This window comes from Mercurialis annua, linkage group LG5, assembly GCF_937616625.2.
Source record: "Mercurialis annua linkage group LG5, ddMerAnnu1.2, whole genome shotgun sequence".
Classification (NCBI taxonomy): domain Eukaryota; kingdom Viridiplantae; phylum Streptophyta; class Magnoliopsida; order Malpighiales; family Euphorbiaceae; genus Mercurialis; species Mercurialis annua.
In genome coordinates this window covers 52,456,644-52,471,891 of record NC_065574.1, presented here as the reverse complement: position 1 = coordinate 52,471,891, position 15,248 = coordinate 52,456,644, and the positions used below count along the sequence as shown (strand labels likewise).

Sequence of the window (15,248 nt, the reverse complement as noted above, 5' to 3'; positions counted from 1 at the left end):
CCCTCTTAAATAAAAAAATTAAAAGTGGACTTCACGGCTATTATTTAAACCATCCAATTACACATTCATTTAACAAATTAAATACCAATACATGAATAATTTGTTAGACGAACGGTAGCAATAATGATCAATAAATATAAAATAATAAAGAAATAAAGAAATAAAAAAATTACTTAGAGTTGGTAGCGGTTAATGTGCTATTAATAATACCTTGACTTTGTACAAAAGCAAAAATAAATTTTAACAATACGTGAAAGTAGTAATTTTCTAGAAGAATGGACAAACCACATTGTAAACTCAAAAGGATCAATAATAAATTGAGTAGTGCTATATAACCCACTTTTTTGACCCACCTTTTTTAACCCACCTGACGTGGCAACAAACTAGTGGATGCATTAAAAATTGTTTTTTAAGATATACACTTTTGGAGGGGAATTTGACGAATTAAATGCTGCCACGTAAGGAGAGACAATGAATAAGGTACAAAATGGTGGATTAAATAGCATTTTCCTAATAAATTTTAAGTTTATCACTATAAATCTAGTTTATGTAATCATTGGTGTTTTATAGGGATCATACAATAAGTGAAGGAATATCCCTCATGATAAATTTAACACCAAATTATGATGAAACTCTTCGTATATGGCATAATTTATATTTTTTTATTTTTTATTTAAAAATCAGACGATTTAATTTTTCACTTTTATTTAATCATTTCATTTATTTTTATGTTAATCAACCGAGTTAAAAACTAAATAAAAAAAAAGTTTAATTTTAAAAAAACGATTTGATCCCCCCACTTTTCCTTTTGTCTATGATTTCGTCCTTGAAAATAATTTACACTTAAATTTTTTAATTTGGTTGACTAATACCAAAAATAGACAGAGAGACTAAATTGTTGACATAATCAAAAGTGAGGAATCAAATCGTTTAATTTTCAAATAAGAGAGACCAAAGTATGAATTATAATAAATGTGAGGGATTTAAAGTAATTTGTTCTAAATTTAAGGGTTACAAAACTATGAGTTTTAACATTTATAACGATTTGAACTCATTATTTAAAATGTGAAATTTCACATCTCGACTATTCAATTTGCGTTGTGTAATTTATTGCTGTTTTCCGGCTGTTTAAAATTAATGTAGTAAAATTGTTGATAAAAAAAAGAAACTTATGTAGCAAAATGAAACAATAACCGCATGTCAACTCAATACTTTGTATTCATATTTCAAAGGGTAAATGTTATAAAAACGTATAATTATATATTATTTTCTCAATTAAATCACAAACTTTAAAACGTCTCAATTTTATGCATAAACTTTCATTTTTTTTTCTCAATTCGATACATGGGATCATAATGATGATGCGGTTGCCAAAAATGATATCCACCTTAACAAAATTACACCAATAAATGAGTGGCACATCATCATATGCATCAAATTGAAAAAAAATGAAAGTTCATGCATATAATTGGAATATTTTAAAATTCGTGATTAAATTAAAAAAAACATGTATAGTTCATGAATTTATTTAACATTACCCCTATTTTAAATTGTTGACATACTAATTTTTTTTTATTTTGATAGCAATTTAAACCAATCATTTCAAATTCGATAACTCACAGTCCAATTCTATTTTGCATGTATGCTTCCAATAGTTGGGAAAAAAAACAGTAGCTATATAATGAAAAAATTAGAAAGATTAAGACGGGGACGTCACGTTTTAAATAATATATTTAAATCGTGATAAATGCTGAATGTGTGGATTTTATATACAAATATGTTGCTCTATTTATAAAATAAAATCTGTGCTTTTACAATTACATACAGTATTCATGGATCACAATACTAATTAACTAGATGAACAATTGAAAAAGATGTAAGGAATATTATCTACCTAATATACAATTCTTTTTTCTATTTTGGAATAGAAATTAATTTTTTTTAAGAATCATTTAAAATGATATATTAATAATTTCAGTATTTTAGCTGTATCCTCTTTTTCAAATACACATTCACTCAAAATTAGCTTATTTTCTTTCATAATTGAAATAGATAGTAAATTAAATGTATTTAAAAATGATAAAAACTTAATTTAAAAAAAAAAACGGTTTTAGTCAGTTGCTTGCTTCTCTTGCTGAAGTTCACACATTTTACATTTTAGTCCTTCATTTCCTCGTTATTTCTCTTGTAATGGTCCCTCCCTCTACCCTACCCAAACACCTCGATTGGCCATTGCACATTGTAGATTACAATCTACTGTCTACCTCTCTGCTTCTTCTTTTTTCCCAATTTTGTTCTTTTCTCAAAATCCAATCTTTGAAATTAACCACCATTATTGGGTCTACGTTTCTCTGATCAAACCTGCTAATTTATTGACAAATTTGGGGTTTTGGGTCCCTAAGTTTTGCTGGGTTCCGACAAATTTTTGATCTTTGGCTTGATCTTTTACAACCCATCATGGTTTGAGTTTTCTTTGCCTGTAAATTGATCTACATTTGCCATTTTTGCTACATTTTAGTCCTTCTGATTGTTTCAACAAGTTTATATTGTAAATATAACATATTTAAGGGTTTAATTTTAAGATTTTGTTAGCCTTAGTTTGAGGTGTATTTGAGTTTTGTAGGAGGTTTAAATTGTTTGCTTTGGTGTTGATTGAGTGTATTATAAGATGAAGAGGTTAAAAAATGAACCTCCTAGTGGTAGGAGGTTCAAGTTGTCACATTTCTTGCTGGGTATTGGAGCAATGTACTTGGTGTTTTTAGCTTTTAAGTTTCCACATTTTTTGGAGATTGCTGCAATGTTAAGTGGGGATGATAGTTATGTCGGTTTAGATGGCGCCGCGGTAGAAGAAATGGAGGATTCGGAGTTGAGTAAGCCTTTTTTCAGCTCTGTTTATAAGGATACGTTTCATCGGAAATTAGAGGATAACGAAAATCGGAATGCTCCATCGATGCCTAGTAAGGAGCCTTTGGAGGAAGTTAAAGGAGAGCCGAAACCTATAAAGCCACTCCAGCATCGATATGGTAGAATTACGGGAGAGATTATAATGCGTAGGAATAGAACTAGTGATTTGTCTATTCTTGAGAGAATGGCTGATGAGGCTTGGACTTTGGGATTGAAGGCTTGGGAAGAGGTGGAAAAATACGACGCGAAGGGCGTTGGACAGAGTTCTGTGTATGATGGGAAGACTGAATCATGTCCTTCGTGGGTGTCGGTGAAGGGCGATGAGTTGGCTGCACGTGATAATATGATGTTCCTTCCTTGCGGTTTAGCTGCAGGGTCTTCGATTACAGTGGTGGGAACACCTCATCATGCGCATCAGGAGTATGTGCCTCAGCTTGCAAGGTTGAGGAGTGGCGACGGCATTGTTATGGTATCACAGTTTATGATTGAGTTACAAGGTTTAAAGGCAGTGGACGGGGAGGATCCACCAAAGATTTTACATTTGAATCCTCGATTAAGAGGAGATTGGAGTAAGCAACCAGTCATTGAGCATAACACCTGCTATCGGATGCAATGGGGGACAGCTCAGAGGTGTGATGGTTTGCCATCCAAGAAGGATGATGACATGTTGGGTAAGAGCTGTACTAGTTTGAACTTTGAACATCTTTGTTAGTTTTTGCTTCCCTTTTTTTATTTTGCAAGTTATGCCAATTATATTAGGATTGATTTGGTAAAGAAAATAATGTCATTGTTAAAATTGAAAGAAACATGAAATGCTGGGAAGTGAGGAGTCGGGAGAAACACTCTTTTGGCTCTAAAAAAACGTTAATTATACCGTTAACGCTCAAATTTTAAAGTTTTTAGACATCTATTGGATTGCTAGTCTTGATGTTACTTATGTATGAGATGTAAAGCATGTTAATGACTTCTCCAAATCATTAAAACATCATGACTAGTGTGTAGGCTAAATCTGAACTATAAGCATAAGGCATCATTATTTAATAAGAAAAGGTTTATTTTAAGTTACAATACTACTGCAGGCATTTACGTTGTGAAGTACATAATTTGGAATAGAAGTTTAAAATAATGCGTAATAGGTGTAAATTACCATTTTTGCAATTTTGGTAGTGATGGTATTTGTGCTAGACTACTTTTTGCTTGCCAGTCAATCAATTTGTGTAGTCTCTTTTGCTAACACCTTATCTGCTTTGTGGTCAATATACTGTTAGTTGATTTCTCTGAGTTGCAAGAAGTAGTAATATCCAACTTAAATGCAGTTTTTCCTGTCAGGGCCCATGCCGCATATATCGATTCTTGCAAAAAAAATATAGTTTTTCTATCTTAATTGCTTTTCTAGAGAAGGCCTTTTGCTGATTTACACTTCAATTGATGTAAAAGGTCACATGATAACATTTGCTGAGGAGAAATATCAAGTTTTAAATTCTCTCAGGGAATATTGTTTGCTCTTCTTATATATGAGCTAAGCTAGTGGTCGTAGGCAAGTTCCTTGAATGCAACTAAGAAAATTTTCTCAACATATAAATCCATTGATGTATTACTTTTTTTCTGTTATTAAAGAGTTATGCTGACAAGATTACTACCGACGTATGTATAGTGTATTAATATGAAATGCGGATCGATAAGGTTATGCATATGTTAGAATGCTCCAAGTTCTTTTTATCTGTTCTTGAGTTTTCTTAGTAATAGTCCACACATAAATATGATTCCAATTGTATGGTAGCCTATGGACTAAGTTCCCTTTTTATATGGTGTCATGAGTTTAAGATCTTGTTTCAAAGCTTCAATTACTGATGAATTGTATCAAGCACTTCCGCTTACTGTCACAAACTTGCACACATAAATGTACCTTTAAACTTTCTCAGTGAACTCTTAACTCCACAATGTGTCATTGTGTTGTAACATCTGGTACATATATTTGGCAGTTGATGGATTCAGGAGATGCGAGAAATGGATGCGGAATGACATTGTAGATTCAAAGGAGTCCAAGACAACTTCATGGTTCAAGAGGTTCATTGGGCGTGAGCAGAAACCTGAAGTGACCTGGCCATTTTCTTTTGTGGAGGATAGATTGTTTATCTTGACATTGCGTGCTGGTGTTGATGGATACCATATTAATGTTGGGGGTCGACACGTGACCTCATTTCCATATCGTCCGGTAGGTTGCTAAATACAGATGTTTACCATATGACAAATTTTTTGTATCTCTATTAGTCATGCAGCAAAATTTCACCTTGGAGATCTAGACGACATGGTAGCACACCTGATCCTTGATAATTTATTATAGTGGCTGTGACTACTGCAGGGATTTTTAATTGTTTGCATGCAATTTTTCTAAATAATTTCCTTCTTTCTTCCACTTACATGTACTTATGCTTGATGCTTTTCCTATCAACTTTTTGAGTTGTTTTCTTGTTTCATTATATTTTCACTGGGTTTCTGTAGTATTACTATTATTTAATTGCAGGTTTCATGGATACATGTTCTTTGACACTTATCACATCTTTTTGATTGTTCAATACTGCAAAACAGAATGCTTCAAATGACTGTAGCAAATTTGATAATGATTTTTTATGTACCTTCAGGGATTTACGCTTGAAGATGCAACAGGATTGGCAATCAAAGGAGATGTGGATGTTCATTCAGTTTATGCCACCTCTCTTCCTAGCTCCCACCCGAGCTTCTCTCCTCAAAGAGTGTTGGAAATGTCTGATAAGTGGAAATCCCAACCTTTACCAAAGAGTCCTGTTCAACTTTTCATTGGTATCCTGTCTGCTAGTAATCACTTTGCGGAACGTATGGCAGTGAGAAAAACTTGGATGCAGTCAGCCCCAATTAAGTCTTCGAGTGTAGTAGTTCGATTTTTTGTTGCATTGGTAAGATCTCCACATTTGTTCTTTTAGAGCTTAATAGGTTTCAGAATACATGTACTTAGATTAGGGGATCAATTTGATCCCTAATATCCTTCCTTCTCATATGTACAATTATGAAATTAATGGAGTGGTACCCCCTACTAGGGGTGAGCAACGGTCGGTTCGGTCATCGAACCGCCCAAAAATTCAAAACCGTTCGGTTTTTTAAAAATTTCGGTCACCGAACCGTATTAACCAAATTATATCAAAACCGTATTAATCAAACCGAAATATTACGGTTCGGTTCGGTTCGGTTCGGTAGAAAACCGTAATATTTTTTGTATGGTTTTTAGAAAGAAAAAAAAACAGTTTTTTTAAAAAATAAATAAAAAAAATGGAAAAATTTAACATAGAGAGTACATGTGCTTTAAATTAAATCTATATTTATCTTTTTTTATTATAAAACTATAAAATTAAACAAGTTTAATATATAAATGTGAGTATATGAAAGTTTAAAACAATGTAATTTTTATATACGGTCGGTTCGGTTATTACGGTTATTTTTTTGTAAAAACCGTAAACCGAACCGAATAGTCAAAATTTTAAAAATTCGGACCGTAACTGAACCATATTTTCAAATTATATTTCGGTTTGATTAATTCGGTTCGGTTCGGTTCGGTTATTCGGTTTTGACCGTTTAATGCTCACCCCTACCCCCTACCTAACCATGTCACTTAAAATGTGCCTAGTAATGGTTGGTTCCTTAATCTTCTCATTCGAGGGAATAACGTAGATGCCTGGTGCTCATATTAGTTTTTGAAGCAGAGTTATTAACAGTACTTCACCTACCTGGATCGTTTGAGAACTAGTTTAAATTATTACCACTTTTTTCACATAAATGCAAATTAATGGATCACCCAAGTGTAAGTCGCTTAACTGAAGTATATGAACCAACACACTTGATATTTACAGTTCTTTGACATAAACTTAGCTGTTTAGATAAAAGTAGCTTATTTATCTTGCATAGTTCATCAGCTTTTTTTGTTGGTTTTACGGTTTCTTGGATATATACTCATGATATAACAATGAGTATACAGTAGTACAATGGCACATATTAAAAATGACGCAAATGTCGTTTCTGATCCTAAGTATCTGAAACAGCATTTATCTAGTTTTCTTTTCTCCTCTTCATTCTTCTTCTGCTAGTAGTTTTAATATAAATCATATTCAACATTGGAATGTGATTAAATTTGCAGAGCCCCAGGAAGGAAGTAAATGCAGTGTTAAAGAAGGAGGCGTCTTACTTTGGCGATATTGTCATATTGCCATTCATGGATCGTTATGAACTAGTGGTTCTTAAGACGATAGCCATTTGTGAATTTGGGGTAATTTTCACTTTATCAGTGTTCATATTTGGCTAAATCTCTTTAGTATGTTTACATTCTTGAGGTTCCATTTTCTTATTCTGAATTAGTCTCATTCTCCATATAGGTTCAGAATGTTTCTGCTGCATATATTATGAAATGTGACGATGACACATTTGTTAGAGTGGAGACTGTCATGAAAGAAATTGATGGCATCCCTGCCAAAAAATCTCTTTATATGGGCAATCTCAACCTTTTACATCGTCCTCTGAGGACTGGAAAATGGGCAGTCACTTTTGAGGTAGTCTCTTTTTTCATCTTTCCGTTTTCTTTTAGATATAGTTATGACTGGTGTCTGGTGCTCATTCACACCTTTCGCATTACTCAATTCAGTTGCATTCCTGTTACCATTCATTATTTTTATTTGAAGGGGAATGTTTGCGACTTTGGTTCACCATTTTTATTTGAAGGGGAATGTTTGCGACTTTGGTTCACCATTTTTGTTTGAAGGGGAATGTTTGCGACTTTGGAAGCACCATCTTATTCTTGCATCATACAACATCATTATCAGCTGTTTCCAACAGTCTTAACCTTAACTGAATATGGAATTACATGAAATAGAAATTTCATAGTACCGGAAGTGGGAGTGACATTGCATTATTTCATTATACTCGTCAAAATGTGGTTTTAGTTAGTTAAGAAAGGTTCAGGGTTTAGAAAAATGAAAAGGGAAATTGGATAAATTTCTTAAGCTTTGATGGAGCTTAGGTAGATAATGGAACAAGCTTTTTAAATATAGAAAATTATAATTGGAATCTCACCTAAGAGTTGAATATTTTTGGTTGATTGGTTACTTGACATAGTATCAAAGTCTTTATGATCGAAAAAGATTCTATCATCCGCAATCCTATTTGGTTTATTAAATATTTGAGCGTGAGGTAAGATGGATCTTGCTTCTTCACGCTTAAAAAGTCCAATGGGTAATTCACATGCAGTGTGATAAAGATAATAAAACTACAGCTGCAGTCTCACCTAAAAGTATAAACTTGTGAATTTATTGGTTATTTGACAAAAACGTTACTCAGAGTTCCATATAGTAATCAAAGACAGGCTCTGAGTGCAAAGTTGGTGTAAAAGAAGTAGTTTGTGTTGAAGAATAATTTTGTGCAAATCTTGAATTCATGCAGTTGTATAGCATGATTTCAGTTTGCGAGATGGGTTAAGCATCCTTTTCGTTAATCTGAGATCCAAGTAGATTTATTGAGGATAAAAGGGGGAAAAGAGAAAAACAAGCAATCCGAAACACATTCATTTTGGTCCAGGACCGGGTTAAATTATGTTGTGCAGCACTCAAACTTTTATCTGTCGAACTTGCACCTTACATACAAATGGTTTTACGATCATCAGTCCCGGTAGTCAAATAACAGAAGCAACTTGTAGACCTTGGAATAAAATAGTCGAGTAATTTAAATCTTCTGTTCAACTTTGTCTGTGACTTTAGAAATTGTGGTCATCAGATTTTCAGTTAATTGTCCTATTTTTCTATGATTATGCTGTGTTCTCCTCTACGTTTTTTAACTGTTTTGCAGGAAAAATACACCTAAAGTAATTCAAGTTTTTCTGAAATGTAAATGGATTTTCTTTCCTGGTGACAGGAATGGCCAGAAGCGGTATATCCTCCCTATGCCAATGGACCTGGATATGTAATCTCTCAAGATGTTGCTAAATTTATCGTTGCACAGCATGGCGATCGGAGTCTCCGGGTTAGTAATATTTCTACGAATCTTTTTTCTCCATCGACCCCTTCTCACTTTGATTCATTTTTAAATGTGTGATATTGTTATGATACGGTTACAGCTTTTCAAGATGGAAGATGTGAGTATGGGAATGTGGGTCGAACACTTTAACAGTTCCAAAACCGTCCAATACTCGCATAATTGGAAATTCTGTCAGTACGGATGCATGGAAAACTATTACACTGCACATTATCAATCCCCACGGCAAATGATGTGTCTATGGGATAAGCTATCGAGAGGTCGGGCTCAATGCTGTAATTTTAGATGACCCGCACTATCACAAGCCCCGGCGGATGTCCCTGAGACGGAACCCCTAGAAGATAACAAGCAGTGGCTCTGGCTGCATCCACTGATCATACCTTGACTTTGCCGGTTCTCGTTTCCAACTTGGATCCTCCGTAACGTATCTCGATCATTGTTAGAGATGGCTGTGTACTAAGTTGCAGCCACCATTTTTGGGCCGATGACAGAATGGTCGTCGATAGTTAGGTGAACACATTTTGGGGAAATTTGTACAATGATTTTGTATATGTTATAACTGCTTATGTCTATTTAGTTGAAAGCCTCAAGATCATGCAAATTTTCTGTTTTTTTTTTCCAGCCTTAATAGTGACTAATTAGTAAGAGATTATGCTGTGATTGAATTGTCAACTAAATCAATTAATATTGCCTATGAATACTGATAAGACTTGTGTCATTATCAAGCTAAGTCAGCGGCAGATTACCTCTTGAACTTTTGAAGAAAATTATTCATATTCCTAAAGTCTACTCAGATGCGATCCGATCCTTAAATTTGTACATTCAATGAAAATTAACTCTTTTTCTAATTAAAATATAAACGTATTTTAATAGAGGTTTTCTTTTCTAAAATCATTATATATACACACACACACATACATACATATATATATTTTATCAATTTCATCACTGATTGGAAGTGATAATAATTCATCAAATGGTGATTTGTTGATAAAATAAGATTTACTATGTATAAATCAAAATAAATGTAGAAGCATAGTTACCCATTTTGAGTGGATCAAGGTAGCACCTGACCATATACATGTTAGGATTGGATTTGAGCGGATAACCTACTAATAAACTACAAAAAAGGAGTAATTTTACAAAATTTTCAAAAAGTGAAGTATTTAAGAAAAAAACCCTTTGAATTGGAAAAACTACCCTCTATACCTAACTTTTTAAATTTTTTGTAAAAATACTCATTTTTGGTAGTTTATTAGTAGATTATTTTTTTGCAAAATTTTCAAAAAGTGAAATATTTATGAAAAACCTCTCAAAAAGTGAAGTATCCAAGCCGTCTCTCTCTTTTGAAAAACCTCTCAAATCCTAGTAAGTTTTTTTTTCTTCTTGTTCATTTGGAGGGTGGTTTTTGGCCATTTATGGTCAAAAATCACCCCACCAATCTCTCAATTTTAGTTTTTTTCATAGTTTTTATCTTTAGTTTTTGAATAAAATTTCTTTATTGGCCAATTTCGGTCTAGATCTAGAAATTATTTTCTACCATAGTATTTTAATTGAGATTAGATCTAATCTAATCGAAATTAAGAATAGCTTTTTTCATCTTTGAGATGAAATTGTTTTTTGCGGTGCAAACGACTTGGATCTCTGAAACAATTATAGGCAGCATCTTACGACGGATTTCATCAAGTACAGGTATGTTTTGCGTCAACATCGATGTTGTTTTTAATCTTCAAGAGAACAGATGCATCATAGAAGATGTGATCAGTCGTGCATTCAAAGTTAGATTTCTTTAGAACGTTCAATAAATCTGGATTTTATTATTAGATCTAGTTTTAGTCTACAAATTTGGGTGACCTTTGGTGGTTAGTTTAGCCCTAGTCGATGACTGTATTTTTACAGCTCTCATCATCTTTTCTAGAATAGTTGACTCAGTATGTTGAGAAACCGTTCATGTAATTTTCGTTATTATTAATGGAAATTTTAGTCTTTGTTAAAAAAAAAGAAAAATTTATGAAAAAAATCTAGAGAGATTTAGAAATTTACCTCAAAAAGAAAAATAATATGGCTTTATACCTCAAAGCGGAAAAATCAATGAAAATACATCACAGTGTTAATTATTTTGTGTTTGTACTCCCATGTGTAAAGAAATTGGTATTATACTCTGAGTATAAAATGTCCTCTCTCTCTCTCTCTCTCTCTCTCTCTCCGCATCTGTGCCTACTGTAACTAACAAATTCTATTATGATACTTCTTTCATTTTTAATTTTTTTATTCTTTTTTTTCATTCTTTAAATTAACAATTCTACAAATTGTACCAATAAATTTAACATCTTTTTTTTTCATTTATTTAAAAATTATCAAATTTTTCTAATTTTTTTAAAACATATGCTAATAATTTAATATTTAATTTTATTAATATTAAATTTAAAAGAATAAAATAATTATCACCTTATCATATAATTATCACTGTATCATCTTATCATATGATTATCACAGCTTCACCTTAGCATGTAATTATCAGTGTATCATATTGCATTGGCGTCTTATTATCATGTCATTATCAGTTTCGTATGTATCAGATTATTATATGATAATGTGATGATACTGCTGGATAATATTAGACAAATCACAGTATCACATTATCATATGATTATCACTATATCACCTTATCATATAATTATCACAGCTTCAGCTTAGCATGTAATTATCAGTGTATCATATTGCATTGACATCTTATTATCATGTCATTATCAGTATCGCAAATTGCAAATTATTATATGATAATGTGATGATACTGCTAGATAATATTAGACAAAACACAATATCATATTATCATATGATTATCAAATTATTACATTATCATATGATTATCACAGTTTCACCTTATCATATAATTATCAATGTATCATATTGCATTGTCATCTTATTATCATGTCATTATCAGTATCGTATGTAGCAGATTATTATCATGTCATTATCATAATCTTGCAAGTAATTTTTTTTTCATGCAAATATCATATTATCATACTATTATCTTTTATTATCAATAAGAACCTCATCATACTATTGTCTTCACATTATCATCTCGTTATCATAATTTTTTTCTATATAGGTATCATATTATCATACTATTATCATAACTTTATTATTTAATTATCATATGGTTATCACTGATATCATGAATTTTTTTGTAATTAAATTTTCTCGTACGTTATCATCCAATTATCATAATCTTATCATACTTCATTGTCATCTAGTTATCATAATTTTTATGTAATCTGTTTTCCATATAATTATCATCTGATTATCATTGATATCATGAATTTTTTGTAATTATATTTTCACGTACGTTATCATTCAATTATCATAAATTTATCATACTTCATTATTATCTAGTTATCATAGTGTTACAATTAGGGGTGAGCAAAGTTTTGAAAAAACCGACCAAACCGACCGAACCGATGAATTTCGGTCGGTTTGGTTCGGTGATAAATTTTCATTCGGTCGGTTCGGTTAAAAAAATATAAATTTTTGGTTATCGGTTAACGGTTCGGTTAAGAATTTAAAATTTACACTTTAACCGAACCGACCGAATACTTATAATTTTGAATGATTATTATGAAAAGTAGGGTGATATTTTTTTGAATTTAATTCTTGCTATGGTATGTTGTTTGGATTTGTGAGAAAATGCTTGATTTCTTTCTAATTTTTATAGAATTCAATTATTTGAATTTGTGAAAAAAATTAATTGATCTTTAAAGCATATATAATTGAAAAAGCCCATAAAAGCCCATAAATAGCCCATTTAACCGAACCGACCGAACCGACCGAAAATATATTCGGTCGAAATAGATTCGGTTAATGTTCTTTGTTCGGTCGGTTCGGTCAAAAATATTACAACATTCGGTTTGGTCGGTTTGGTCATTTTCGGATCGGTTTTGACCGAACCGACCGAATGCTAACCCCTAGTTACAATGCAGTGATACTCATACGATAATCAGACGTTTTTTTATAAAAAAATATTTTTTCTCTTCATTTTTATGATAATGGCATGATAATGCAGTGATAATTAGATGATAATCAGAAGCTGTTTTTTTGCAGAAAATCGTTTTTTTGTGCAGAAAATCGTTTTTTTCATCATAACATCGTCTTTTATGCAGATTTTTAGATCTAAAGTTAAAAAAAATCAAAATTAATTTATTTAGATCTGAAAGTTAAAAAAAATTATATTTATCACCACGAATTAAGAAAAAAATCACTAAAATCAAATATGAAAGAACGGCGGAGCGATGACGAAACGATGGCCGAGCGACGGCGGCTCGATGACGAAAAAAAGAATAAAAATGGAGAAGAAAAGAAGAATAAAGAAGAAGAAAAATGGCGGAAAAAAAAAGAAAGCAGAGAAGAGAATAAAGAAGAAAGAGAAAGGAAAGAGAAAGAGAAAAAAAAGTGACAGGTGGTATATGATTAGAGTAAAAGAAATATGATTAAAATAAAATAATAATAAGAAGTAGGTATAATTATAATATAAATATGTGTTAGAGTAAACAAATAATTATATTAAAAGGGTGAGGTATTTTCTCTATCTTTTCCTTCTTGAGGTAGGAAATCATATTATTTTTAAAAAGAGAGTATTTTTCCTAATTTTCTCAAAAATCTATTTGGATTGGATCCAATTGGATTTGATAATTTTAAATGTAAGTCCAAGCTCGGTTCAGATCAAGTACAAGCCTAATGCGTACTATTAAAATTCGGCTCATGTATTACATTTTTACGATTCTGGTCTTAACTTTTGAGGATATATATTATTTAACAAAATTAAAAATCAAGCATGTATATAAAAAAGATAGGATTCATCTGAGTTTAAATTCGGGTTGGGCTTAATACAAAGTGTCTGATTCCGGCCTAAGTGGGTTGGACTTGGACGGCTGCACAGGCACCAACCCAATAATCGGGTCTACCCAGTCATTTGTTGAAGCCATAAACTATTTTTAAAAATATATATAATAATATCTAAATTATTTTAATAACAAATTACTTAGAGGCCCTTGAGGTATACTATAATTAACAGTTTGATACCTCTTGTTTCAAAAGTCCACTTAATGGTCCCTCAGTTTTAATTCCGTTAACAAAAAGATCCTTCTGTTAATTTGAGGGACTAAATCGTTCAACGGATTGAAATTGAGGTACTAAATCGTTCAAAAGTGTAGAACCAAATCGTTTAGTAAAATTAAAAATGAAGGAACAAATCGTTCACAAAACTAAAGGTGGGGTACCAAAATATTTGAAAATAAGTGTCAAAATTAACGTACGGATCTAATAATTATCGAAATTAAAGTTGAAAAACCATTAAATTGACTTTTGAAATAAGGGGTATCAAACTGTTAATTATGCTATACCTCGGAAAATTTAGCCTAATTTGCTTTTATTTTAAATCTATTGGATTTTATCTTTCTTTTTTTGTCAAACATAATTGGCACAGTTTTTCAAATAATTTAGTACAACTTGATATCTCCTATTCATTAGGACAACAAGCAATTGGACCAATTAAAAGACAAAAGTGGGGCTGACTTTGAAAATATATACTCTCTCTATGTATGGCTGTTAGAAAAACCACGCATCAGACACGTAAGTATCGCCGCTAAATCCTCTCGTTCTTTATGATTATGACTCTTTGTTTTCCAAACGACGGCGTCTTGAAGCTGTCCACACCTATTAGTTGTCCACGTGGTAGCACAGTGTCAAGTCTTAATTACAGAATAGACGACAAATCTGCACCAGATCACCAAATAGGGTCCACCAATTAACGACATACAAGAAGCTATTTTTTCCTGTCGGCAAGCGCGTGTCTTGCCACGTGTGATACTTCCCCAAAAGTTGTGTTTATGATTTAGTGACACGTACGTTGAGTGTAGCTATTATAATTCTCTGAGTGAATAGTGTTCACTCGCTTTATTAGAGATGGAACTTCACGTGCCAGGCTGCTAGATAGGCGTGGGCAACACCCGATGAAACCGAATAACCAACCGAATCTGAAAAAATAAATCGAATAACATGATTAGTCTGTTTAAGAGTTTATGTTTATGTTTGTCATTTTTGGATTTTATAGTTAATGAATTTAGTATCTCAACTTTTGAAAACCGTGGTTTAATAATTAAACGGTTTATAAATAATCTATATTTTCTATAATTTTTATATATTTTTTTTTTGGTCAATCACCAAAAGCGCAATTATATTGCAAAAGGGAAAAGCCAAAACCGGCTAAAAACTCCCAGGTTCAGAACTACAGGGCTAAA

General features: G+C 32.1%; 1 protein-coding gene across 1 annotated transcript; it reads left to right on the top strand.

Moving 5' to 3' along the window:
- Positions 1 to 2,168: 2,168 nt before the first annotated feature.
- LOC126681250 (hydroxyproline O-galactosyltransferase GALT2) lies at positions 2,169 to 9,553 on the top strand. Its single transcript, XM_050376744.2, has 7 exons — positions 2,169 to 3,575; positions 4,887 to 5,119; positions 5,547 to 5,837; positions 7,070 to 7,198; positions 7,305 to 7,478; positions 8,833 to 8,940; positions 9,035 to 9,553. Exons 1-7 carry the CDS (start codon positions 2,669 to 2,671, stop codon positions 9,239 to 9,241), a joined length of 2,049 nt encoding a protein of 682 aa, XP_050232701.1. The 5' UTR covers positions 2,169 to 2,668; the 3' UTR covers positions 9,242 to 9,553.
- Positions 9,554 to 15,248: the final 5,695 nt, after the last annotated feature.